The sequence below is a fragment of the Alexandromys fortis genome, unplaced genomic scaffold (assembly GCF_014885135.2).
Source record: "Alexandromys fortis isolate MF-2015 unplaced genomic scaffold, M_Fortis_MF-2015_v1.1 scaffold_3, whole genome shotgun sequence".
In the NCBI taxonomy this organism is placed as follows: Eukaryota; Metazoa; Chordata; class Mammalia; order Rodentia; family Cricetidae; genus Alexandromys; species Alexandromys fortis.
Genome location: NW_026067909.1, coordinates 16,104,335 through 16,131,661, shown reverse-complemented (window position 1 = coordinate 16,131,661; position 27,327 = coordinate 16,104,335). Strand labels below are relative to the sequence as shown.

At 51.1% G+C, this 27,327-nt stretch overlaps 1 protein-coding gene across 4 annotated transcripts; it reads left to right on the top strand.

Moving 5' to 3' along the window:
* The first annotated feature begins 1,387 nt into the window (after positions 1-1,387).
* Positions 1,388-27,327, top strand: Capn1 (calpain 1). 4 transcript variants are annotated; one of them, XM_050137294.1, is made up of 22 exons: positions 1,388-1,632; positions 2,878-3,145; positions 3,278-3,347; positions 3,619-3,737; positions 5,727-5,860; positions 5,959-6,127; positions 7,659-7,742; positions 8,066-8,151; positions 8,729-8,803; positions 8,888-9,048; positions 18,127-18,302; positions 19,464-19,475; positions 21,171-21,379; positions 21,475-21,514; positions 22,030-22,095; positions 22,182-22,239; positions 23,905-23,969; positions 24,333-24,401; positions 24,621-24,699; positions 25,567-25,683; positions 25,989-26,047; positions 26,573-27,327. In XM_050137294.1, the coding sequence occupies exons 2-22, from the start codon at positions 2,879-2,881 to the stop codon at positions 26,597-26,599; spliced, it is 2,142 nt and encodes a 713-aa protein (XP_049993251.1). In that variant the 5' UTR covers positions 1,388-1,632; position 2,878; the 3' UTR covers positions 26,600-27,327. The 4 variants fall into 4 exon arrangements, with proteins under 4 accessions (XP_049993251.1, XP_049993250.1, XP_049993252.1 ...); XM_050137293.1 differs by lacking the exon at positions 1,388-1,632 and adding an exon at positions 1,649-2,232; XM_050137295.1 differs by lacking the exon at positions 1,388-1,632 and adding an exon at positions 2,269-2,494.

Here is a 27,327-nt window from a genome sequence, read left to right as displayed (position 1 = left end):
TTTTTTTGGTTTTTCCAGACAGGGTTTCTCTGTAGCTTTAGAGGCTGTCCTGGAACTCACTCTGTAGACCAGGCTGGTCTCGAACTCACAGAGATCCACCTGCCTCTGCCTCCCGAGTGCTGGGATTAAAGGCGTGCGCCACCATCGCCCGGTTTACAGAATTTTTTTTACCTGGTTGCCACCTCTTCTCTTGTTCCCTCTAACCCACTCTTTTTTTTGTTTTTTGGTTTTGTTTGTTTGTTTGTTTGTTTGTTTTTCAAGACAGGGTTTCTCTGTAGCTTTGGAGCCTGTCCTGCATCCTCTGGTAGAATGAAGTCTAAACTAGCAGAACTTAGTGGTAGATCCTATAACACAGCAGTTGGGAGGTGGAGGTGGGATGATTGGGAGCTCAAGGCCAGCCTCAGCTACATAGAATACAAAGCCAGCCTAGGCTACGTGAGACCTCGTGCAGGAGAGATGACTCAACAGTTAAGTGCAATCGCTGCTCTCCTAGACCATCCGAGTTCCCAGCATCCATGTTAGGCCGCTCGTGACTGCCTGTTTGTCATGAGCTCCAGAGTCTGAATCCCTTTTTTGCCCTCTAGTGGCTATTTGCGTGCATGTGCACACATGCACACACAAATAAAATATATTTTTATTAAATAAAACAAAAAAATCTAAGCCCCCGGTTCTGCCTAGCCCTGCTGCTCCCCCCTCTTTTTTCCCCGCTTAAGCAACACCTGGTGCACCTCAGTTCTTCCACCTGCCTAGGCTTCCTTTTAGGCACACATATACACGTGGGCGCATACAACACCCACTTCTGCCATACTCCCTGTGTCTGGTTAGAACCGCTACAGACACCTGCATTAAGTCAGGCTTCAGTCCGAAACGTGTTCTGGAGCAACTCCCAATGAACTACGGAGGCAGAAGCCCTGCCTCTTCACCATCTTAGGCCCTGTTGAGCACAACGCCCAGATAGATACTGAGTGCCCGTTTAGGGAAAGTCAAATGCAGTCAGCTCTTAACATTTGGAGTGTCATGGCGCCTAGAATCCGGGGAGAGGCAGGCACCATTTATTCGATGAATACTTATCCTTACATCTTAGGTAGCCTGCGTCAGCCATGCCGTGACCTCCAAAACTAGGAAGAGCCCTGAGCCTGGGGACCGCCCCAGTCCCTCCGCATCCTTGGTTCTCCGACCTCTTGCAGGGCGCCAGGTGGAATCTGCGGGCCCCAGGCGGGCCTGCAGTGGTGCTCAGGGTCTCTGCTCTCCCAGGTCAGGCGACCCCCACAAAGGCCACACTCCCAGGTGGGTAGACCAAGAGCTTGGGTGAGAATGCCAGAATGCTCACATCTCTCAGCTTCTGGATTCAAGAAACTTCAGGACGCCGCTACACAAAGATTGGTGGCAGTCATTGTCCCTCTTATTCTGCTGCATGGTTGGGGAAATTAAGGGACGGATTTACCTACGGCCATGCAGGGAATGCGCAAAGACCGCAAGGACGGAGTTCTAGGTCTGCAGGACTGCGTCTTAAGGTGCGGGGGTGGGGAGCTGGCCCCAGGAAACGCCCGGGGTGGGGCTGCCGTTTGCTCCCGTAGAGGTCCGCTCGCACCCAGCACGGGCGGCTTCAGAGAGCAGCTGCGGCGGCCGGAGGTAATCTCTGCGTCGCGTGGATGGCAGACTGGGCTGGAGGATCGACAGCTGCGACCCAGGAGGCGCGCCGGGGCGCAGGAGGCAGATCGGTGCTGCGGGGAGTGTGCCACTACCCGGACCGTCCCCAGTACCTTCCCGGAGGGCGACGTGGGGTGGGGCCGGCGGCCCTGCAACTCGAGCTGCGGCCCCAGTTAAAAATACCCCTTGCCCTTCCCTCCCTCTGGCTGGCCGTGCCCTTCTGTCCCAGCCCAACCCTCATCACCCGGACAGGCGCCCGGCTCCTCCCGGGGGACAACTCTGCCTTTTACCAATTTGTCCTCACGCAGAGTTGGCTCAAAGCCTGCCGAGGAAGGGAGGGACCGAGGGACACCCCGAGTAAGAGATAGTAAAAAACGTTGTGTGAGAGATAAGAGAGAGCGTAGAGCGAGCGGGGTAAAAGCCTCAGGAGTAGGTGGAGGACCAAAGAGGGAGGAACCAGGGCCGAGGGGCGGTGGAGGAGGGCGGGGAGGAGCCCTCTTCCTGGTTGGGCCCTGCCCTGAGCTGCCACCAAGGAAGCCAGCAGCAGGGACCGCAGCAATCTCCCAAACTCCCCTCCCCCAGGTAAGGAGTTGGGTGCCCAGACTGCGGTTGTCTGACCCAGGCCGCTGCTTCCGAGGCTTGGGTGCTGTCGCTGATCGACCCCTGTTCCAGATCCTCTCGGTGCCTGCCTGAGGGGTTGGGGTCAGGAAGCAGCTCAGCGCAGGCGCTCACCCTGTCGCCTGGAGCTGGGCCGGCGTCCAGTGCTCTGATGTTCAGCCGGTCAAAGGAGCCTGTGGAGGGGCATCAGTGCCTGGAGTATTTAGTTCCTAAGACGCCAAAAAAGGCAAATGAAGTAGATGCTTGGCAACTTTGTGGAGGGGGCTTACAGGCAGAAAACAAGGTCGGAGATTCTACCTGCAGTGCTGATGTGGGCTGGCTTCGCCGGACACCACCTACCTGGATGGCTGGCAATGAACTGTCAAACCTGAATAATGGGAATAAGGGAAAGGAGAGATGGTGGCCGGGTACATAGAAACTGAGCACCCTTTTCCAGATTTGGGGAGCCTGACAAGGTGGCTGAGAGTCCCAGGATCTGTAAATGGGGCAGTGAAGCAGAGAAACCGTGTCTGGGGAGGAATGGACAGGTCCAGGGAAGCACTAGCAGGCAGGAGTTACGTTCTATTTCTGGGAAGGCCTGGGTTTCTAGCAGGCTCATGTGTCCCCCAGGATGGCAGAGGAGTTCATCACACCTGTGTACTGCACCGGGGTATCAGCCCAAGTGCAAAAACAGCGAGCCAAGGACCTGGGCCTGGGCCGCCATGAAAACGCCATCAAGTACCTGGGCCAGGATTATGAAAAGCTGCGGGCAAGATGCCTGCAGAGTGGGGTCCTCTTCCAAGACGAGGCCTTCCCTCCGGTGACTCACAGCCTGGGCTTCAAAGAACTGGGTCCCAATTCCTCTAAAGCCTACGGCATCAAATGGAAGCGTCCTACGGTAAGACGGCCACGCTGGGTGGAACTTGGCTCTGCTGATGGTGAGGAGTGGGACCGGGGCCCGTTATTAGTGGTGGTTGGGTGCCAGTTTCTAGGAGCGACTGGCACACGAACAGGACTGTGGGTCTTGTAGGAGCTGCTGTCAAACCCCCAATTCATCGTGGATGGAGCCACCCGAACAGACATCTGCCAGGGAGCACTGGGTAGGCCCCCGGGCGGGGTTCTGGGTGTTTTTCCCATTGTGGTTCCCCATTCCCGCTCCATTGGGCACTGCCCCAGCTCCTCCCTCCTGCAGGCCCAGACAGGCTCTGGCTATCAGCACGGGTGCTGGTTTGCCCAGATTCCTGGGTCTTTTCTGTAAGCCAAGGGAGATGAAGGGTTCCTCACCCAGGGAATCCCAGGTTGTCCCCAGCACCCCACCCTCCCCTGAGCAGACCCACAGGGCAAGTCTAATAAGGGTCTTTCTTATCCCAGGGGACTGTTGGCTTCTGGCTGCCATTGCCTCCCTCACCCTCAACGAGACCATTCTACACCGAGTGGTTCCCTACGGCCAGAGCTTTCAGGATGGATATGCCGGCATCTTCCATTTCCAGGTGAAGGGCCCTGCACCCTTCCTGGGGTGGAGGCGTAGTTGGCGTTAGGGCCATGTACAGCGATGGCCCACAGCACTCTGAAGCCGGGATGGCCAGTGCCACACCCCGTGGGGGCAGCCCTCCCTCTGGAAGGTATTTGACCGCTCAGTGCCACCTCTGGCCGGTCATGAGTGAATGGTCAGGCAGGTATTTCAGCTGGCTGTCTTCCTAGGTGAGGCCGTGCTTAGGGAAGAGAATGTGTGAAGGAGAAAGGCTGTGCTTTGGCTCACAAAGCGATCTTTTGTTTCACCCAAGCCTCAGTTTCCCCAGCTAAAGATGGAATATTCTGCTGGGGAAACCCAAGGGCATCTCCGCGGGTCACTTCTCCCTTTCTCAACCTCCCAACTTTGGCAAGCTCTGACAGAGTCTAGGAGAAAAGATAGACTTGGGATTTAAAACTCCTTCTCCTGATGTTTCCAACATGGCCTACTTTTCAACTTACATGAACGAATTCTCCAGGAGCCGGTGTTGAGAGAAGTACATACACCCCAAAAGTCTTAATTGAGGTCTTCCGGCCATGATGACCCCGCCATACCTGGAGACTCTGTTCTTTCTTTCTGCCTAGTCAGGGCCCCTACTTCATTCTGCCCTGGCCGAGAAGAAATGGTGGGTGTTACTCACTATGCTGAGATCCCCACACCTACCCTGCTCTAGCCACAGGGGCGTAGCCTTCCCACCCCCATCCTCAATTTTCCAGTCTTCTCTCCAGCTTTTGACTGGCCCCTCAGTACCTCCTCCCAAATCCTTCAAGGGGCTTCTTCTTACCTCACTATTGTGGGCTTCTCCCTGTGACAATTATTGGAGCTCCCGGAAGCTTCTATTCCTAGCTAGACAGTCTGGGTCTGCATCTCACCCTTCCACCCGGGTCCTTCAGTATCTCTGGGGCAAATCCGGTGACCTAGTGAACCAGCCCTGCCCACCTGCGGCGGAGGGTCGGGCGCAACATTTTCAGCCTACATCTCCCTCTGATGCCCATAATCAGGCTTAGTCTAGGGAGGCAAGAAGGGGGCAGGGCCTAGGGACTGTCTTGAAGAACTTCTTGCCCTCACTCTCTCCATATCCGAAGGGGAGCCTTGTTCCATTTCAGTCTCGAGTTATAGGTGTCTCCTGCATTGTCTTAGTTTCTGTTGCTCCTTTTCCTGGGTAAGAAAACTGAGGCTCAGACCTAAGGCCATGTAATCATCTCACCACCTCACTATTGTCTAGGAACTATCAAGAAACCAGTCTGTACTTGTTCATTTATGAATTTTAATTACTGCCGGGCCACGGTGGCGCACGCCTTTAATCCCAGCACTCGGGAGGCAGGGGCAGGCGGATCTCTGTGAGTTCGAGACCAGCCTGGTCTACAAGAGCTAGTTCCAGGACAGGCTCCAAAGCCACAGCGAAACCCTGTCTCGAAAAACAAAAAAAAAAAAAAAAAAAAAAAAAAAAAAAAAAAAAAGAATTTTAATTATTTATTATTTTTGCCAGTGTCTGCATGTGTGTTAATGAGGAGTGACGGTGTGTATGTGTCTGGTGTGTAAAGGTCAGTTCTCTCATTCCACCATGTGGATCCTGGAACTGAACTCAAATTCTCAGGCTTAGTAGCAAGCACCTTTATTTCCAGAACTATCTCCATGGTCCAAATATGCCTATGTAGAATTGTTGTTTTGTTTTTGAGACCTAGTCTTACTATGTAGCCCTGGCTGTCCTGGAGCTTACTGTGTAGATCAGGTTGTCCTTGAACTCACCTTCTGAGTGCGGAGATTAAAGGTGTGTGTAGTTGTGGCACCTGGGGCTGAGGAGGGCTGACTGACTGTACACTCCAGTAGACAAAAGCATGCTTCTACGAATGCTTGTGTTACACACACACCTGGCATGTGGATCTAGACTCATGCATTTAGTAAGCCCAGCTGGAGCTGAAGCCTGGGGGACCCCAGAGCAGGTGCTCACCTTGCCCCTCCCCCACAGCTGTGGCAGTTTGGGGAGTGGGTGGACGTGGTCGTGGATGACTTGCTGCCCACCAAGGACGGGAAGTTGGTGTTCGTGCACTCTGCCCAGGGCAACGAGTTCTGGAGCGCCCTGCTTGAGAAAGCCTATGCCAAGTGAGTAGGAACCCCAGGGCGCACCATCAGTCTCCAGGGGTGGAAGGGTTGCTCCTGGCTCTCATACCTGGTCTTACCTGCCCCGGAACTGCCCACAGGGTGAATGGCAGCTACGAGGCCCTCTCAGGAGGCTGCACCTCAGAGGCCTTTGAGGATTTTACTGGTGGGGTCACGGAGTGGTACGATCTGCATAAGGCACCCAGCGACCTCTACCAGATCATTCTGAAGGCCCTGGACCGAGGCTCCTTGCTTGGCTGCTCCATTGATGTGAGTGATGTCCATGTTCCTCTGCACATGTTCCTCAGGCTCAGCCTGAGACACACACCCCTCACCTCACTGTAGGTTGTGGATGCAAAACCAGCTCTACCCACCACCTCCTTCCTATCTTCCACCTTCAAACCTCCGACCTCAGCTGTGCCCCAGACTAGTTCTCTGCTTCCTTCTGCTCCCTTTCCTTATCGAGTTTTTGGTTTGTTTGCTTACTTGCTTATTTTTTTGAGACAAGATTTCTATGTAGCTTTGGAGCCCTTTCTGGAACTCAGTCTGTAGATCAGGCTGGCCTCGAACTCACAGAGATCCACCTGCCTCTTCCTCCTCAGTGCTGGGATTAAAGGCCTATGCCACCACCGCCCAACTCAGTTTTTTTTTATGAATTATTTATTTGCATTTTATATGTATTGTTTTGCCTGTATGTGTGTCTATGTGAATAAGTCAGATTCCCTGGAATTAGAGTTATAGACAGTTGTGAGCCTCTATGTGGGTGCTGGGAATTGAACCCAGGTCCTCTGGATAAGCAGCCAGTGCTCTTAACTGTTGAACCATCTCTCTAGGCAGAACATACATTAAAATTGGAATGATACAGAGAAGATTAGCAAGGCCCTTTTTCATTCTTACCTTCTCATGTTCAGAGGCCTTCACACCCCAAGTGCTTCTGATCTCTGATAAGACCTCTTTGCTACTCTCAGACTTCACCCACTCCTAGCTCCACCCTCTCCTTTCTCCTTGCTTCCCCTCACCAGCCCCACAACTGTTTCCAGACCTCTCTAGTCTGCCCCTGATCACTCCGCACCATGCAGTCTTCCAGGCCGTCCTTGGCCAAATGCTGCTGTGTGGCCTAACGCGAAATCTCGAAAACTTACTTAAAACACTGAGATCTGAAACTCTGGCTTGACTGGGCTATTGCCACGTGTGAACTTCATGGATGACAACGCCACACTACAATGTCTGAAAGGTTAGCTATGGGGCTGGAGAGATGGCTCAGTGGCTAAGAGCACAGACTGCTCTTAGAGAAGTCCCAAGCTCGGTTCCCAGCACCCACATCAAATAACTCACAACCTCCTTGTGGCTCCCCTCCGGATCTGAAGCCACTGCCCACGGAAGGAATCTTCACTTGTAAGTGCACATACCGATGCACAGCCACACACAGAGGAAACTTTCTTTTAAGGGCTGTATGAGTCTGCAAGTTTAGCCCCATTTGAGTCTGTCCTTTTCTTCCCCCCTTGCTTGCCCGCACACTGAGTTCCTCTTAGGGGTGGGCTTGATTCTAAGTTTGTGTATGTGCACACTCACGATGTTGCCAGCCCTAACCCGTAGCAGCATAGTGATGGCCTGGGGAGCCCTGCTCCCCAGGAGGTACGGCGGTCCTGTGCAACAGTGGAGTGGGCGGGACAGGAGTCCCTGGTAGCTTTTCCCACCAGCCTTTGTGTGGGTGATGTGCCAGGAGGACTGGGTGTGCCTCGTGACCGCTCCAAGCAGGAATGGTGCCTCATCCGATCACAGCTCATGTTTCCTTCTGCAGATCACCAATATCCGGGATTTGGAGGCTATTACCTTTAAAAACCTGGTGAGGGGCCATGCGTATTCTGTGACGGCTGCCAAGCAGGTATTTCCTGGGTGGGGCCTGCCCTGAGGGTGGTTCCCACTCCCATGCCTTCTTGGCATCTGACCAGGGTTGTGGGAGGTGGTTTCTCCCTTTTGACCTCCTGGATAACCATTGTGTGGTATGCATTGATGCTTATCCCAGTGACTCTAGTTCAATGTACAGCTGCCTCGCAGGGCTGTAAATCCCTAGAGGGCTGGCTTTAGGGTATATTGGCTGTTTGGCCCTGGTATGCTGCTGGGTACTAAGCGGGGTGAGGTAGTGAAGAATGTGGCCCAGGAAGAGGTGTCAAAGGGCGTAGCAGTGATGTGTACTCTGGGAAACAGGTGAATTACCAGGGCCAGCGGGTGAGCCTAATCCGAATGCGGAACCCCTGGGGCGAAGTGGAATGGAAAGGACCCTGGTGTGATAGGTAAGGGACAGGACAATGGGCACTGGTTGGGGAGATGTGGGGACATCTGGAGAAGCCCCTGACATGTCTGCCTGGACCGCAGCTGGCTGGAAATGGACTCAGGGTTGAGTAGAGGGGTCCCATCTTGTGTACTTCTTTAGGACTTTGCTCTGACAGACCCACCCAGGCTGTGGGAGCGGAGGCAGCCTGTGGTATGATACATCAGGGCATCTGATCTGACCTTGATAAGAGCACCCTGGCTGGCCGCGGTAATTTTTGCTTGTAATTCTTGTGCTCAGGAAGCTGAGGCAGGAGGATCACTGCAAAGCTGAGGCCAGCCTGGGTTGCACAGAGTGAGTTCCAGCTCAACCTAGGCTCCATGGTCTTTAAGAGGGGAGAAATATTGTACTACATAGTGAGACCGGTCTCAAAAAGAAGAGGGGGCCCTTGAGTAGGACCTACAAAGACCTCAAGAGGGCTGGTTCTAGAGAAAGGCCCTGACCCGGGCTCTGGAAAACACACCAGGTTGGACAGGACCCAGGGACAGAAGTTAGCTAAGTCAGTGGTGTCCAGCCCTGGCCGTGCCTGCTTCCCACAGCTCCTCAGAGTGGAACAAAGTGGACCCCTATGAGAGAGAGCAGCTGAGGATCAAGATGGAGGATGGGGAGTTCTGGTAAGCAACCCTTTTCTCTACTTGCTCCCCTAAAACCCAGTTCATGATGGGGAACTGTGGTTCACCTCTGCCTTGGGCCCGCAGGATGTCATTCCAAGACTTCATACGTGAGTTCACCAGACTGGAGATCTGCAATCTCACACCCGATGCTCTTAAGAGCAGGACCCTCCGGAACTGGAATACGACTCTATATGAGGGCACCTGGCGCAGAGGGAGCACGGCTGGTGGCTGCAGGAACTACCCAGGTGACCTGAGCCGAGAGGCAAGCTGGGAGTCAGGGCAGGGGTGTGGGGAAGGCCACCGGCCTGAGCCTGTTCTGTGCCTTGGGAGACAGATAGTATACTTGGGTGTTCCTCATGTTAGACTTGAGGAGTACATCCTTAAATGTCCTAAAGTACTAAAGGACCATGCTGGATGCTTGGGGCCTGGGTAAGAACACCTCGTTGTTATCCAAACATCTGCTGGCCACTCCCCTCATTCCCAGCACCCTTCCCTCCTGACCCACTGACTTCCTGTCCTCTCACCTTTCCCTCTTACAAGTGGGTGACTGTAGCACGTGGTCAATTGCATTGTCCTGTGCCCCCTCCCTCGGCTCAGCTCCGCCTGCTCACCACAGAGCATCATGGGCCTTGCCATTCACTACTCAGCCCAGTCTGAGAATACATCTGCGGCTGCCCAGGCCTCCCTCACTCTCTTGGAATTGACTGATCTTGCGGACTCCCATTTGAATTACTCTACTCTATCATTTTGCACACGCTGTCTGTCTGTCTGTCTGTCTGTTTCTCTCTCTCTCTCATTTTTGGTTTGTTTTGATTTTTTTTTTTCTGCATCAGGGTTTCAGGTAACCCAAGCTAACCTTGAGCTTGCTCTGGTGGTCAAGGATGGCCTTGAACTTCTGACCCTCCTGTCTCTACTTCCAGAATGCTGGGATTATAGGTAGCATTACAACACCTACCTTATGTGGTATTGGGGATGGAACGCAGGCTTTGCGAACGCGAGACAAACCCTCCACCAATTGAGATACCGCCCAGTCCCCTTACCCAGATATGAATCATCATCTTAATACATAGATTACTTGTTTGTTTCCTAAGACAGAGTTTCTCTGTGTAGCCCTGGCTGTCTGGAATGCACTCTGTAGACCAGGCTGGATTCAAATTTGGAGATTTGCCGGCCTCTGCCTCCCAAGTGTCGGGGATAAAAGACTGTGCTATAACCACCTGGCTCATTTTAATATATTTTAAAATATTACATTTATTTATTTTATGGGGGTACGTGTGTGCATGTAGAGGGTCAGCTTGCAGGGCTGGTTCTTGCCTTCCATCATGTGGGTCCCGGAGATCTGACTCAGGTAGCCAGACTTGGTGGCAACTGCCTTTATCCACTGAGCCGTCCTGCCTGCCCTTGCTGTTTTCATCTTGACCTTGCAAACATCTAGTTCCCTGCCCTTTCCCTCTCTCTGCTCCTGTCACCCCAGCACAACCACAATCCCAGTTGAACCAAGCTTTCTACTGAGTCGGAACCACAAAATGTGGCTGGAAAAAAAACACAAGTAAGGGCTGTTTTCCTTGTAAATTCGTAACCACAAGCCTCTAATAAGCAGTTTGCATGGTCCGCACATCCCACTGGGAACTCTACTCTCCTCCTCCTCCGTCCTCTTTTATTGTCACCTAGAGACCTGGCATGTCATTGAAGAGACCACGTCCCCTGTGGCAACTCATTCTTGTTCATTCCAGTGCTTGGGACGTAGAGACAGAAGGATCAGGAGTTCAAAGCCAGCTTTGACTGTAGAGCAAGTCTGAGGCCAGCCTGGCTGCCTGAGACCCTGTCAGAAAAGAGAGGAAGAGATTGCCCGGCAGCGGTGGCACACACCTTTAATGCCAGCACTCCGCAGGCAGGGGCAGGCAGGTCTCCACCCTCTTCTGCTCTGAATTGCCTTGCTGCCATTTCCTTCCTGGCAGCGTTGGCTTGACCAAGTTCATCCCTGTGGTATTCCCTCGAGCTCACCGATGTTTTTAGAAGCATTCTTCTCCCCACTTTATTTTTCTTCAAACCTTTAAGCGCTGGTTTCCTGTACCACAGCTGAGCGGCCTGTGCTTCCCTCTGCCAGCCTCTTTATCACCATTGTGCAGTTCCTGTATCTTTTTGGGTATTTCTGGCCCTGGTCCAAGGGTCTGTCAATTACTCACTGATGTAATTGTTATGGATTTATGATGTAAATGTTATCAGAAGTCCTGTTATTAGACAAGGTGGATTCCTTCAGGAGTCTCTTTGCTAATTTTTTAAAAGATTTATATTTTAAAGTGTATTTATTTTATGTATATGGGTATTTTGCCTGCATGTATTATCTGTGCACCATGTGCATGCCTGGTGCCCATGGGCAGAAGGTTCATGGTGCCCATGGTCAGAAGAGGGCATCAGATGCCTAGAATTAAACTTAGAGAAGTTTGTGAGCCACCATATGGGTGCTGGGACTCTAATTCCATCCTTTGCAAGAGTAATATGCATACGTAGCTGCTGAGCCATCTCCCTTGCCCCTCCAATCCCAGGACAGACAGAGTCCTGTGACCTAAGTTCTCCTAGATCTCAGTTTGTGGTCAAGGATGACCTAGAACTTCTGAGTCCCCTTCCTTCACCTCTCGGCTTTAATCTTTTCGTTGTTGTTGTTGTTGTTTGTTTTTTAAGAGAGTTTTCCTGGGCAGGCCTGGCTGAGATGGAAGTCTCTCTGTAGACCAGACTGTCCTCACAATCAGAGACCCACCTGCCTCTGTCTCCAAGTGCTGGGACTTACAGAGAACATAGCCACACTTGGTTCTTCTTAAATCTTGCCTTTTGTTTACTTACAAATTTCAGCATTGGGTTAATAAATCTTTTTTTTTTCTTAAGAAAACTTGAGGGTGCTGGGTGATGGTGGTGGCACACACCTTTAATCCCACACTCAAGAGGCAGAGACAGGAGGATCTCTGTGAGTTTGAGGCCAGCCTGGTCTATAGAGCGAGTTCCAGGCCAGCTAGGGCTGTTACACAGGGACCCTGTCTAGAAAACACAAAAACCAAAAAACTTGGGGGCACTGAAGTATAATTCGGTGGTAGAGTGTTTTCTGGGAAGTAAACGGTCCTGGATTCCAGCCCCAGGACAACCTAAAGTAAATAAATGTAATGGTTTATTTTTTTAAGGATTTCTGTTTGGAGCCTTCATGGCCAGCCTCTATCTCATAACTAAAATAAAATTAGATCTTATTTGGAATTCTTATTAGATCTACAGATCAAATTTACATTTTTATATTTTGGGTCTTTCAGTCTCAGGATGTGGTATATCTTTCCTGTGTGTGTGTGTGCGCGCGCGCGCGTGCTTACTTGCTTGCTTGCTCAATCTCTCATATATGCAGGCATGCCTGTGTGTCCAAATGTTCACTCATGCGTGTGCAAGTGGAGGTCAGAGGACAGCGTTGGAGGTTCTTCCTCGGCCACTCCCCACCTTGTATTTGAGACAGCCTAGGCTGGCTGGCCAAAGAATTCAGAGGTGTCCCTCTGTCCCCTCGCCCACTCTGGGATTAGAAGTGGATGACACCACACTGGGATTTGTTTGTTTGTTTTCAGTTTTTCAAGATTTTTTTTTTGAGGCAGAGTTTCACTGTTTAGCTCTGACTGTCCTAGAACTCGCTGTGTAGGCCAGGCTGGCCTTGAACTCACAGAGACCCACCTGTCTCTGCCTCCCCAGTGCTGGGATTAAAGGTGTGCGCCACCACTGCCCCACCACTGCCTGGCATCCTGGGATTTTTTTTAACATGGGTTCTGGAAACTGAACTCATGCTTGCAGGGCAAGAACTTTCCAGATTGAGCTATCTTCCTAGCCCTTTATTCTGGCCTTTCATTCCTTTTTATAGAAGAATATAATTTTTAAAAGGGTGTGTACATCTTTTGAGATCTAGTGCTTGGTGAGCCACCCTTCTACTATAAGAGACTATGTGTGGCGGCTGGAGAGATGGCTCAGTGGTTAAGAGCGTTGCCTACTCTTCCAAAGGTCCTGAGTTCAATTCCCAGCAACCACATGGTGGCTCACAACCATCTTACATATGGTCTGGCGCCCTCTTCTGGCCTTCAGGCATACAGACAGAATATTGTATACATAATAAATAAATAATATAATAAAAAAAAAGAGAGACTATGTGTGCAGTATCCAACACACTTGTACCAGAAGTGGTTCAGAGTTTATATATTTTTGGCTTTTGACATATTTGTATATGTATATAGTGATATTTTTTATTTTTACATTATGCATATGGGTATTTTGCCTGCCTCTATGTCTGTGTACCACATGCATGCCTTGTGTATGTGGAGACCGGAAGAGGGCATTGGTTCCCCTGGGACTGGCGTTACAGACAGTTGTGAGCTGCCATGTGGGTGCTGGGAATTGAACCCAAATCTCCTGAAAGAACAGCCATCATTTTTAACCACTGAAACAGTTCTCCAGCCCCAAAATAGTTTTTAAAAATAACATTTATTGAGGCAGGTATTGTGGCACATGGCTTTAGTCCCAGCACTAGGGAGGCAAAGGCAGGCAGATCTCTGAGTTTGAGGCCAGCCTGGTCTATAGAGTGAGTTCCATGACAGCCAAAGCTACACAAAGAAACCCTGTCTCAAAAAAAAGCAAAATAAATACATAAACAGATTCTTGCCTCTCAAATGATACTTATGGATACAATAATGCCCAGTTGCTTTTAAATGTAGTTTGTGTCCACACGTCTCTTCTGGATTCTTTGTGGTTTACTAGCTGGTGCCCCACGAATGACAATGCATTGTGTCACCTTGTCCCACTTTCCTAACTCTCGGTGCGTTTTCTTTCCTACTACACTGTCTAGAGTAGAGCATATAGGAGCCGCCATTAAGGGATTCCTGATTTGGCTTGTCTTTTCGTTGTTGTTTAATTTTCTAATATTGTATTTACTTTGGCAGGGCGGGGTTCACACACGAGGTCAGAGTACAGCTTGTGGGAGTTGATCTTCTCTTTGCACCCTGTAGGACTTGGGGTGGAAGTCAGACGGTCAGGCTTGGTGGCATGCACCCGTAGAGGTCTCCCCAGCTCCAGTAATACATATTTGTGCTAGGTGTCACTAGAGCAGACTTGTTGGCGGGGGGCTGGGGGAGTGAATGGCTTTGTGGGAGGTTCTGTTGTTGTTCTGTGGTCCTAGAAATCGAATCCAGGGCCTTACACAAGCTAAACAAGTGTCCTGCCCAGAACCACATCCCTGCCCCCCCCCCACCACCTTTTTTTTAAAAGACAGTTTCCATCTTAAAATTCATGGTTGTCCTTCCTCTGCCTCCCAAGTGCGGAGACTGTAAGTCTGCACAGCCACGCGTAGTTTATCAGGTATTGGAGGTGGGAACCAGAGCTTTGTGCCATGGTCCACTAGGAGGCAAGCAGTTTACCAACTAAGCTACATTCCCACCTGATAAAAGGTTTTAGTTTCATATTTTGTGTATGCACGTGGGTGTTTTGCCTGCATGTATGTCTGTGTACTACATGTATACCTGGTGCCACGGATTGGGCAACAGATCCTCACAAACTGGAGTTGCAGACAGCTGTGAGCCACCTTGTGGAGACACCATGTGGAGACTGGGAATCAGACCAGGCCCTTTGGAAGAGCAGCCAGTGCTCTTAACTGCTGAGCCATCTCTCCAGCCCTTTGAACATTCATGCAACAATTTTCATGAGTGAGCTTTGCCTGTTCATTCTTTGCTCGCCCTGACCACACTGCTGTGGTCCTGCCTTCTCTATTAGAACAGCCTCTTCCTTTGTGTGCGCTAGAAGAGTTTGCATAAGGATAGATGGTTTGTTTGGTAGAAAGTGCAGCTGTTGAGCCCGCTTTTTCCTTTTCACGAAAATTAGCTTCTTTAGTTTGCAGTCCTAGGGATGACAACTTGTGTGTACCGACGAAGCACTCTGTACTGAGATGCATCCCCAGCAGTCCCCATCCCAATGTTTATGTATTTAACTTCTTCTATCTATCTATCTATCTATCTATCTATCTATCTATCTATCTATCATCTACCTACCTACCTATCTGTCTATCATCTATCTATCTATCTATCTATCTATCTATCTATCTACCTACCTATCTATCTACCTGTCTATCTATCTATCTATCTATCTATCTATCTATCTATCTATCTATCATCTATCTACCTACCTATCTACCTGCCTATCTATCTATCTATCAATCATCTACCTACCTACCTATCTGTCTATCTATCTATCTATCATCTATCTACCTATCTATCTATCTATCTATCTACCTACCTATCTACCTATCTATCATCTATCTACCTATCTATCTACCTGCCTATCTATCTATCTATCTATCTATCTATCTATCTATCTATCTATCTATGTGTCTATCTACCTGATGTGTGTGAGTATTTTGCCTGCATTTATATCTGTGCACCACATGCATGCCTGGTGCCCTCAGAGGCCAGAATCGAGCAACAGATCCCTTGGAACTGGAGTTACAGACAGTTGTGCTTTTCCAAATGGATGTTGGGAACTGAACCCGGGTCATCTGGAAGAACAACAGTTAGTGCTCTTAATGAACCTCTCTCCAGCCCCATTGGTGATTTTATAATAGTCTACTTTAAATTTTTTCTTTCTTAAAGATTTATTTATTGTACCTTGGGGTTTTGTCTGCATGTATGTCTGTGTGAGGGTGTCAGATCCCCTGGAACTGGAGTTACAGACAGTTGTTTACTGCTATGTGGGTGCTGGCATTAAACCTGGGTCCTTTGGAAGAGCAGCAACTGCTCTTAAATACCTAGCCATCTCTCAGGCACCCCAATTTTTTTAGATTACATTTATTTTTATTTGAAGTGATGGGGTTTCAGGTGTCACTGTGAACACATGAAAGTTAGAGGACAACTTTACGGAGGTCAGTTTTCTCCTTCCACCATGTGTCTCCTAGGGATCAAACTCAGGTCGTCAGACTTAGCAGCCACCACTGTTACCCACGGGCCCATGGCACCTGCTTTGCATGTTAATACTTATCTCCATTTATTTGCTTTATCTTCCCTTCCCGCCTTCCCTCCTTCCTGCCTTCCCTCCTTCCCGCCTTCCCTCCTTCCCGCCTTCCCTCCGTTCTTCCTTCCTTCCTTCTTTCCCTCCCTCCCTCCCTCCCTTCTTTCTTTCTTTCTTTGTTTTTTTTTTTTTTTTCCAGACAGGGTTTCTTTGTGTAGCCTTGGCTGTCCTAGAACTAGTTCTGAAGTCTAGGCTGGCTTTGAATTGACAGAGATCTGTCTGCCTTTGCTTCCTGAGTGCTGGGATTTAAAGGTGTGGGCCACCATCACCCAGCTAGACAGGGTCTTACTTGGTAGTCCATGTTAGCCTGAAATTCACAGTAACCCTCCTGCCTAGTAAGCTTTTTCCCACTGTGCATTTAAATGTCTCAAGAACATGCCTAATGCATCTTGTTTTGTTTCATTGAGACACAGGGTCTCATGTAACCCAGGACAACCTTAAGTTGGTTGCGTAGCTGAGGATGCCTTGGATTTTTCTTTTTTCTTTTTTTGTTTGTTTGTTTTGTTTTGTATTTTGAGACAGGGTTTCTCTGTGTAGCTTTGGAGCCTGTCCTGGAACTCACTCTGTAGACCAGGCTGGTCTTGAACTCACAGAGATCCACCTGCTTCTGCCTCCTGAGTGCTGGGATAGAAAGTGATCGCCATCACTGCCCTGAGGGCCTTGGACTTCTTATCTTCCTTACTCTACCTCTAAGTGCTGGAATTACAGCCGCCAGGTTTTGCTTTCCTTTTATGCTTTGTTGCGGTTGTTAGTCTTTTAAATGCTGAGGCTGGCTTCTAGAGGCTCACATAGGTGACACAGTGCTCTGCCACTGAGCCAGCCCTATCAACACCCTGTGCCCAGCTGCTCTTCTAAACAAGGCAGAGATTTTAGAGCACCTTCCTTGGCTTGCCCTCCCCTCTATGACATGGCATTTTAATGCTAAACCATTTTTGCTTGCCGTAAATTAAATGCTATGGTCACATGAGCGTGGATTGTCTGGGGATAATGATGGTCATCACATTCTCACCCTGTCATCTGTTCATAGTCTCTACTTAAAATGTCTATTAAAAGTTTTTTCTGGGCTAGGGAGATGGCTCACTGCTCTTCCAGGAGACTCTGTTTATTTCCCATACCTCCATCACTGACTCACAAGCGTCTGTGCCTCCAACTCGCGGGGATCTAATGCCCTCTTCTGCCATCTGTGGGTACTGCACTCACAATGCACATACTCACCAACACATGCATACAAAACTAAAATCAATCAAACAAGGGCTGGAGAGCCGGCTCTGTTCTTCCAGAGATCATAAGTTCAATTCCCAGCAACCACATGGTGGCTCAAAACCACCTACAGTGGGATCTGATGCCCTCTTCTGGCATCAAGTGGACATGCAGACAGAGCACTTATACCTAAAAAATATATATTTGTGTGTGTGTACCTGTGTGCTACTATGCCCAACTTGGATGGCTGAGTGACCTAAGACTCAATGCTTCTTGTAAAGGCACCAAGAAAGCCAGGCACTGGCTACTCCTTGGGGGCTCAGCTTTGCTGTCACTATCCCAGGCCGATTGCAGCTTGCATCTCATTTTAGAACCCAGGGCCTTGAGCACACCAGTGTGCACTGAGTTACAATAAATCCTGCAGCTCCTCCAGTTTACTTCCTGAAGCACTGATTAGTCTTACCAACAGAAACCCGGAATCAGATATCAAGGTAAATGTTGAAAGATCAGAGAAGCAAAGGAGCGGCCACAGTCAATTCTTACCTCTTTGGCTCCTCTGACCGAAAGGGCCCGAGATCCTGTCTCCCTAGTGCTGGGATCAAAGGTGCGAGCCACCATCTCCTGGCTCTGTTTCTCTGTTAGACTGGTTCAATCTCTGTAGCCCAGGGTGGCCTTGAACTCCTGATCTTCCTGCTTCCTCTTCCCAAATGCTGGGATTAAAGGAGTGAGCCACCACTGTCTGGTCTACACTATGGTTAACTGGTGGCTGGCTCTGCCCCCTGATCTCCAGGCAAGCTTTATTTGTCAGAACACAAACAAAATATCTCACAACACTTTTCTTTGTAGTAATTCTGATAATTCACCCACTTCAGCTTCTGAAAGACAAGCCCTGGCAGGCAGAGGCACTGTCCTGCCCATCTCCTCTCCTGTTTTTAAGTCAGGGGCCATGTAGAACCGCAGTGTTGAACAAGTTTATGAGTGAGTAGACACGGAATGTGCGGACGAGGCTTGGGAAGCCATCCGCCCTGCCTGCCTCTGAGCCTCCTCTCTTCCTGCAGCTACCTTCTGGGTGAACCCACAGTTCAAAATCCGGTTGGAGGAGGTGGATGACCAAGACGACTATGACAGGCGCGAGTCGGGCTGCAGCTTCTTGTTGGCACTTATGCAGAAGAACCGCCGCAGGGAGCGGTGCTTTGGCCGGGACATGGAGACCATTGGTTTTGCTGTGTATGAGGTTAGCCTGAAGGGTGGGCTCACCTCCTTTCACTGCGGGAAGCATCTGCAGAAGTGGTTGGTCCAGGAAAGGAAGGTCACCGTTCTTCTAGAATGTGGAGAAGAGGGAGCTGGGCTGATTTTTTGTGTGCCACATCTTCTGGTGTCAGACTATGGGCTCAGCTTTTGGAGCTTTCTGTGGAGAAAGGATGCGAGCAGAGGCCGATGGAGTTGGTGGGGAGAGTCTGCTTTACCGGAAGAGGCTATTCTAGGCCCTACTCGGTGCCTCCCCTGCATCTTTTTGTTGCTAGTGTTGTTTTGTTTTTGTTTTTGGGGGGCAGGGTTTCTTTGTTTAGCCGTGGTTGTCCTAGAACTCACTCTGTAAGACAGGCTGGCCTCAAACTCAGAGATCCTCCTGTCTCTGCCTCCTGAGTGTTAGAATTGAAAGTGTGTACCACAGGATTGGCTCAGTGGTTAAGAGCACTGTCTGCTCTTCCAGAGGTCCTGAGTTCAATTCCCAATAACCACGTGGTGATTCACAACCATCTATAGTAGGATCTGATGCCCTCTTCTGCCATAAAGGCATGCAGATAGAGCACTCATATACATAAAATAAATTAATTTTCAAAAATGTGTGCACTATCACTGCCCAACTTCCCTTGGTTTTTTGTTTTGTTTTGTTTTTCTTTTCTTTTTGTTGAGACACAGGGTTTCTTTGTGTAACAGTCCTGGCTGTCCTGGAACTCGCTTTGTAGATCAGTCAGTCTGGCCTCGAACTCATTGTCTCCCAAGTGCTGGGATTAAAGGCATATGCCACCACCACCAGCCTTTCCCTGCTTCTTATTCTGCAGCTCAAGATAGAGATGGAAACTTCTAGATCTTCCTTATCAGTGCAGAGGGAGGCCACAGCGTTGGCCTCCACCCAGAAGCCCTTGCAGCAGATGTCCCTGGGCTTTGTCACACTGAGATTGGTCACCTGGCAGCTGTTTCAAGGAGCAGAGGCCCAGGAGGTCACAGGGACAGAGACTTCTGCCCTGTCCTTCCGCTGGGAGGATAGGTTGAGTCACCACTGGCCTGTTTCCTGTCCCCTAGGCTCCCTCCCTGAGAACTCAGGACCTCTATCCGATATGTCTGCCCTAGCTTCCTGGGCAAATACGCATTATTCTCTCTGTCTCTCTTGCAGGTCCCACGGGAGGTAGGTGTTGCTCTCTTTCTACTTGGTTCATCAGCCCGCCCGAACTCACCAGCCTGATGGGGCCCGGAGGGGAGGAACAAGGTTGAAGTCAGCCCTACCCACACCCCACATCCAGCTTCTAGAGATATCACCTTGTTTGTCACTGCCTGAAAAATGCTACCCCACCCCCAGTTCTTGTCATCAAGTAGGGCAGTCATTGCACTCCTGGGGGCAGGTAGCAAAGACTGGATTTGAACCCTGATCCTCAGTCCCCATTCAGCATGCACACAGGCCAAGTTCTCTGTATCTCGCTGCTCATACTGAGGAAGTGCTAATCAGGCCTTGGGGTGGGGGGCTAGGAGCGTGCGCCACTGGCTGAACAGTTGCTGCAGCCCTGGACCTCGGGTTTTGTATGCAGACGTGGCACTTCCCAGCTGTGCATGGGGGCACACGCCTGTAAAACCAGCACTTGGGAGGTAAAGGCAGGAGAATCAGGAGATCAATGTCACCCTTGATTATAAAGAGATGTCAGGGCCAGCCTAGGCTACATAAGGCCCTATTTTATTGTGTGTGGGGAATAGAGAGCATTTCCTCTGGGGCTGTCAAGACGGTCAGCAAAGGGCCACTGTCAGGTTTCATGCGAGGCACGACACAGGGAAAGTGCCAATGAGTGACAATGGCGGCAGAACTTACATGGCCTATTAGGTTTGTTAGTCCCGGATGTGACCCTAGGATCTCACACGTGCTAGGCAAGCACTGAACCACTGGGCTACATGCCCAGGCTGCATCAGGTTTAAACTTTTTTATTGTGTGTGTGTGTGTGTGTGTGTGTGTGGAGAGAGGGGTGTGTGTGTGCACGAACCACATCATGAGTGTAGAAATAAGAGGACCTCTTTGTGGAGCTGGGCTCTCCCCTTCGTCCTTTCCATAGCATCCCAGGATGGGACTCAGGCCACCAGGCCTGTGCAGCAGGTATGTTTACTTGTGGAGCCATCTCGACATCCTGGCGTCCTAGTGTTGTTGAGTCCCTTATCTGCAGTCAAGGGCACTCATATTTTCTTTTTATTGTTTCATTTTATTTATTATTTATTTACTTTTGAGATAGGGTTTTATGTAGCCTAGGCTGGCCTTAAACTTGCTTTGTAGCTGAGGGTGACCTTGAATTCCTGGGATTGCAGGCCTATATCTGATTTAATACCGTGCTGGAGATCAAAGTCAGGGACTGGAATAAAGGCACTTGACCCCAGGCCTGAGGAGCTGAGTTTGATCCCCGGACCTCCATGGTGAGAGGAGAGGACAGACTCCAAGTTTTCCTCTGACCTCCACTCACACATGGGAGTTCCAGCATCCCCTTCCCCAACCACAGTAAATAAATGTAAAGATACTGGGGAGGTCCTGTACCGCTGGTGCCCTGTACCGCTGGTGCCCTGTACCACTGGTCCGCATCTCCAGCTGAGGCACCCAAGTTTTGCAGAGGGTGAGTAACTTATCAGGGTCTCGCAGGCTGGGTACCATGACTTAGCAAGCTGCTTCTCACAGACTGGGCTCTGGACTGCAGGCCTGGACCAGTATCCAAGGGTAGCCTGGGCTCTGGACTGCGGGCCTGGACCAGTATCCGAGGGTAGCCTGGGCTCTGGACTGCGGGCCTGGACCAGTATCCGAGGGCAGCCTGAGCGGGCACTGCAGTCAACCTGCTTGCTTCCTTCCTCCTGCCAGCTGGTGGGTCAGCCTGTGCACTTGAAGCGGGACTTTTTCCTGGCCAACTCCTCTCGGGCCCGGTCAGAGACCTTCATCAACCTCCGAGAGGTCAGCAGCCGCATCCGCCTGCCGCCGGGGGAGTACGTGGTCGTGCCCTCCACCTTCGAGCCCAACAAGGAGGGTGACTTTGTGTTGCGGTTCTTCTCAGAGAAGAGAGCTGGGACCCAGTGAGTAGTAGATTCCCCTCCCCCCACCTCTCCATTTCCCCATCTCTCCACTGCCTCTGCCCCAGGCCCTCTGACTGACCTTCTCTACTCTGCAGGGAGCTAGATGAGCAGATCCAGGCCAACCTCCCTGATGAGGTATGTGGTCCCCTTATTTCCCCCAGGTTCGTGATGGGATTTGGGTTCTGCTGGCAGGGCAGACTCCCTTCTGATAGAAGTCCTTAAAACAATACTAGCTAGTCCCTTGTTTGCCCAGCACTTCACAGTTCGCAAGGAACCTGTAATGATGATAGTAGGCAGTTCTTATGCTACGTCTGTGTATCTTGTTTCTTCTCCATAACTACCTCATCTGCGTTCTTCATGATATCACCCTCTGAATGGGAAACACAAGTTCAGAGAGGCTGATTATTTAGCCTAGTTCACACAGCAGAGACTCCAGCCCAGACTTTCAGCACTCACTGACTTGTACCCATCATTTAGGCTACAAGAGTCCTAGACAGAATGCAGATCCCATTTTACAGGTTAGAAAAGTGAGGCTCAGAGAGGTGGAGTGACTTGTAACTGTGAGGTCCCACCCCACCTCCAGCAGCCATTCCTGCAGGCAAGGGCCAGGCCATACCATCCCTGACCTAGTCTCTCCATTTTGGGTACAGAGAGTGCTCTCTGAAGAGGAGATCGATGACACCTTCAAAACCTTGTTCAGCAAGCTGGCAGGGGAGGTATGTCAGGACCCGGCGGGGGTGGTAGGATGGGAACCCGTGTGTGAAGGGGGAACCTGGTAGATGCCGTATTTCCTCTTCCCTAGGACATGGAGATCAGCGTCAAGGAGCTGCAGACCATCTTGAACAGGATAATCAGCAAACGTGAGGATGTCTAAATGACTGTCCCCACCCTGTGCCCTTCCCCAACTCAGCAAACGTGAGGATGTCCAAATGACTGTCCCCACCCCGTGTCCTCCCCAACTCAACCCAGTCATCATGGAACTGAACCGCACACCTTGGTCTAGGTGGCTGTCAGGCCTTCCACTGTCTGGCTCCGCTCGCTACCATTCCTATCCCAGACTTCTTACTAACCCTGCTCCGCCCCATCTGCTCCCTTGAGCTTTGTGACTTTAGGGAGGACAGACAGCCCATAGCAGGGCCAGCCACAGGTGCTCAGTGCTGATGGAAAGGCAAGGGTGCAGCCTCCAGGCCAGGCTACAGGTCTTGGGACGTAGAGTAAGACTAAATTCCAGGCTCTGGTGTGTGTGGACAAAAGCAGCGACCCCGACTTGCTCTTCCCTTCTGACCTTGGCTGCTGCATGTTGGCATGAGCCTGTTCTAGCTGCCTGTGGTTTGCTGTGCCAGGCCTCTGTCTACATACCTCCCTCTGGCCAGCATCTCCCTGGTCCTACCCTGCTCGCAAAGCTTGTTTACCCTCCCAAGCCCACAGTCAGCACCTGCTGGCTCCTCTTCTACCTAATTTCTTGTATGTCTGCCCAGTACTTCCTTCCTTTCATTTGGGGCCAGTTGGTTCCTGAGGCCCAGGAACACTCTGTGGTTTCTCAGGAGGACAGCACTGCACCCCATAGTTTGCTGGTCTCAGTGCCCGTGGACTAGAGCCTCCTTATCACTAATCAGTGTAGGGCTCCTGGCAGGACCAGTTCTGCAAGACCTCTGAATTGAGCCCTGGGACTGGGTTCTTCTCTATCTCTGTCATCTCTCTTGGCAGATAAGGACATCGGGTGCCCTGCTCTATCATTCTCTGTCTGTGCCCTCGAGACAGGGTCCCCCACTGGGCGTAGGACCAGGCTGGCAGCAATTGCAAGCCCCAGCAATCTTCCTCCCTCTGTCCCCAATGGCTCTGGGATTACAGACTCTGCGTGTGTGCGTGTGCGTGCATGTGTGTGCATGGGGAAGGGATATGGAGGCTGTGGGTTTGTAAGGTTTTTTTGTTTTGTTTTTTCTTTTTCTTTTTTTGTTTTTTTTTTGAGACAGGGTTTCTCTGTGGTTTTGGAGCCTGTCCTGGAACTAGCTCTGTAGACCAGGCTGGTCTCAAACTCACAGAGATCTGCCTGCCTCTGCCTCCCAAGTGCTGGGATTAAAGGCGTGCGCCACCACCGCCCAGCTGTAAGTTTTTATTATATTTTTTATATAAATGTTTGCCTGTACACATGTAAATGTACCACATGCATGAACCGCATCCCCTGATCTGGAGTTATGAGTGGCCATGGAGCCATCGTTTGGGTGCTGGGACGTAAACCCAGGTCTTCTGCAAGAGCAGCCAGTATGCTTAATCACTAAACCATCTTTCCAGCCATCTTCTTTTCTCTTCCTTTCTTTTCTTTTTAGATAGGGTCTATATATCTGAGGCTGGCCTCGAACTTTTGATCCTTTGTTCTCCTCCTTCCAACTGCCATGGTTACAGGCCTGCACCACCATGCTTGGTGTATATGATGGGGATCAAACCCAGGGCTTAATGGCTGCCAGGCAAGCACCCTCCCAACTGAGTGGCATTCTCAGACATGTTTGTTTGTTTGTTTGTTTCAGACAAAGACCTGCGGACCGATGGCTTCAGTCTGGAGTCATGTCGCAGCATGGTGAACCTCATGGACGTATCCTTCCATCTGCTCTTGTCTCCTGTGGGGTTTGAGGTTGAGGAAGATGCTGCATAACTGTCCTAGGAACTGCTGAGAGGCTTGGGTGGAGCTGGAAGGGTGTGGATGTGGTGAGGTCTCGTGCTCAAATACCTTCTCAGGAAGGGAGAGTGAGGCACAGGTCTTCTGGGAGATGGAGAAGACCTCAGTCCTAAGGCTGGTACCATCTCTGCACCTCTCCACATCCCAACACATAGAACCCCGGCCACAGGCTGCAGATGGCCGCTCTGTCTCTCCCCTCACGGCTAGGCTCCCTTCTCCCCAGCTACCACCCCCCCCCTTGCTCTAAGTTGTACAGTTTCCTTCTTAACGTCTGTCAAGCGTGATGGCAATGGGAAGCTGGGCCTGGTGGAATTCAACATCCTGTGGAACCGCATCCGAAATTACCTGGTATGTGGTCCCTGGCTGGGTTCTCCTGCCCCCCTGTGGCCTCAGTCATGGCGTGGCGGCAGGCCTCCCTCAGACCTCACTCCTTTCCCACCCAAGCCCACCCGTCTCAGCGAATGAGACCTTCCTGGCTGTTGCCCTCCTCCCTTCCTCTCCCTGGGCAGCAGGTAGCCCTGAAGAGCTGCTGACTCACCGGGTCCACACCCTCTCCTCTCCACCCAGACCATTTTCCGGAAGTTTGACCTGGACAAGTCTGGCAGCATGAGCGCCTATGAGATGAGGATGGCCATCGAGGCCGCAGGTGAGGGCCGAGGCTGGTGGCCCCGCGCTCGTGAGCCCCCGGCTGCCTCCTGGGGATGAGGGTGTTGATGCTCTGGTTACTGAACTGGCTACTCCATCTGTCCCTCCCTTTCCTCTCCCTACCAAGAACAAGGGGTTTTTAATTAATTGTGCCTGTGCATTTGTTTGTGGTTTGCATTGTGTATTTATGTTCACGTGTGTGTGTGTGCATACATGGAAGCTATCTGTCTGCCTCCATTGCTCTTACTGAGACAGGGTCTCTCACTGAACCTGGGTCTCGCAGATCAAGCTAGTTCAGCCATCCAACTTTCGTGCAGTCTTCCTTCCAAGTGAATTTTGGGATTGCTGGCCGACTACCACACCCCCTGGTTTTTATGTGGATTCTAGGGTCCAAGCTCTGGACCGAGAATTTTCATGGCAAGTGCTTTATCCATGGAGCCACCAAACAGAGCCCTTTCTTACAGCCCCAATGTGAAGAAGTAATTCTCAGAGGGAGCGCGACTGAGTTCAGGACATATAACCAGGCAGGCAGAGAGAGGATGTCGGGTATCGGCTCCAAGCTCCGGGGAGATAGGTGCAGGACTCTCCCACCCTGGCCTGTGTAAAAACAAGTCCAGAGTGTTTTACCCAAATGCGGCCAGATGCCTAGGTCCTCTGCAGCCAGCTCCCAATTTCCTGGAGTGACCTGGGTGGTATGCAACCTTCCCTAAGACCTGGTCCTCACTTGCCCAGCCCCTCGCCGCTTTACCCAAGAGGTCTTTCCAGAGAAGGATGACCCTGGGTATCCTGCCCAGAACAACTCCTCCACCACCCTCTCTGGCTGCATCTGCTCCAGCCGGCCCTCACTCGCTCGTCTTCCTCTGCCCAGGCTTCAAGCTTAACAAGAAGCTGCATGAACTCATCATCACTCGCTACTCAGAGCCTGACCTGGCCGTGGACTTCGACAACTTTGTGTGTTGCCTCGTACGACTGGAGACCATGTTCCGTGAGTGTCCCTAACTGACCTACTCTCTCACAGTGCCTGCGATGTGTCCTCGTGATCCAGCGGGAGAGATGGGGGTGGGAGTGGGGAGGCAAATAGGGTGGAGGCTGAGGAGGGAACAGGGACTTATCCATAGGTACTAGGTGTATGAAGTGTGGGCGGAGGAAGGCCTAAGGAGGCCTCTTTGGGCAGGAAGCTTCATGGCTCTAAGGGACAATAGCTTGGGGTGCATGGGAGGTAGGAGACAGTCTTGCTGGATATTAATTGGCTGGTGTTCCAGACTTAACACATCTTTTTCTTGAACACAGGGTTTTTCAAAGCTCTCGACACAGACCTGGATGGTGTTGTGACCTTTGATCTATTTAAGGTGAGATGACCGTTCGTGTTCACCTGTTCCTTCCTGGGCAGGCGTCCATAGCCTTGGAACCAGACCTCAGATATGAGTCCTAGTCCTGGAAGCCTTGGATCAGGGGCTTTGGGGACCAGGGGAGGGATGAAGAACAGGAGGCTAGGCCCCCAGATGTGGGAATCAGCAGCAGACTGGTCTCCTGGACTAGAGAAGTAAGAAAGCTCCCCCTGCTGGTCATGGTGGTGCACATCTCTAATCCCTACACTAAGGCAGAGGCAGGTGGATCTCTGAGTTCAAGGCCAGCCTGGCTTACAGAGTGAGTTCCAGGAGAGCTAGGGTTACACAGAGAAACCCTGTCTTTAAAAAAGAAAAGAAAAAAAGCACCTCTATCAGCAGAGGGTCCCCCAAAAAGGGGATGAGGTGCGGATGGTGATGGCTGAACCCTGGGGCTGGACCCTGGGCTCTGGGACGGGTGAAGAAGGAAGCTGAAGGAACCATGCTGCCCTTGCGGCTCCTGGTAACCTGTCCGTCTTGCCCTTCCAGTGGTTACAGCTGACGATGTTTGCATGAAGAGGAATTCGACTCCCATTGCCCGTGTTCTTCCTTTCCTCTTCTGCCAACCCACGCCTTCCTGCCGTGCCAGACCAGACCACATCAGCTGCAAGTGCCTTCCTTGGAACAGGAAGCCACCTTTGTCCTCCTGTCCTTTCTCCTCTCCACTACCTCTATTCAACTGCTCTGGGCAGAGTCATGGGCCCCTCCCTACCTTTGTGGCCAAAGGCTCAGAATGGACAACCCTGGACCCTGCTCATGGCTAAGACCAGGAAGGCAGCTCCTTGCTTATTCCTTCCTCTGGGGCAGGAGCAGGCATCCCTGCCCCCACCCCCACTAGTGTCTGGATGTGTGTCCTCCCTAATCTGTAGAGGCTATAACCCCTGCCATCCCCTAGACTGCAGACTTTATAACCACTAGCTAGCTCGCACTGTCTGCATCTGGGTTCTGAAGACCTCTCCCCACGAGGGAGCTCCACAGCCAGGATCACCTGTGCCTTCCTAAGCAACAGCCAAGATCCCTCTGCAAACCAAACCACTCCTCTCCTGCCCCATTGCCCACCAGGAACTTCCTGGTTTAGCGGGTGCTCAGGCCCTCCCTTCCTCCCCTCCTCCCTTTTTTTATATTGGTCATTTTCAAGGGAACGTCTGAGGGGCTGGTGCACTGATTACGGAGGAGCAGGCACTGAGGGCGGGGTAGGGCGGTCCCTTGTTTCAGTGCAGTGGAAAAATAAAAGAAAGGGTGCA

What these genes read in the sequence shown, in the direction of transcription:
- Capn1 (XM_050137294.1), top strand. Translation starts at nt 2,879, where the DNA reads ATGGCAGAGGAGTTCATCACACCTGTGTACTGCACCGGGGTATCAGCC. An exon ending in TCAAATGGAAGCGTCCTACG is followed by an intron (nt 3,146 to 3,277) that starts GTAAGACGGCCA and finishes TGGGTCTTGTAG; the next exon opens with GAGCTGCTGTCAAACCCCCA. An exon ending in ACGACTGGAGACCATGTTCC is followed by an intron (nt 25,684 to 25,988) that starts GTGAGTGTCCCT and finishes TCTTGAACACAG; the next exon opens with GGTTTTTCAAAGCTCTCGAC.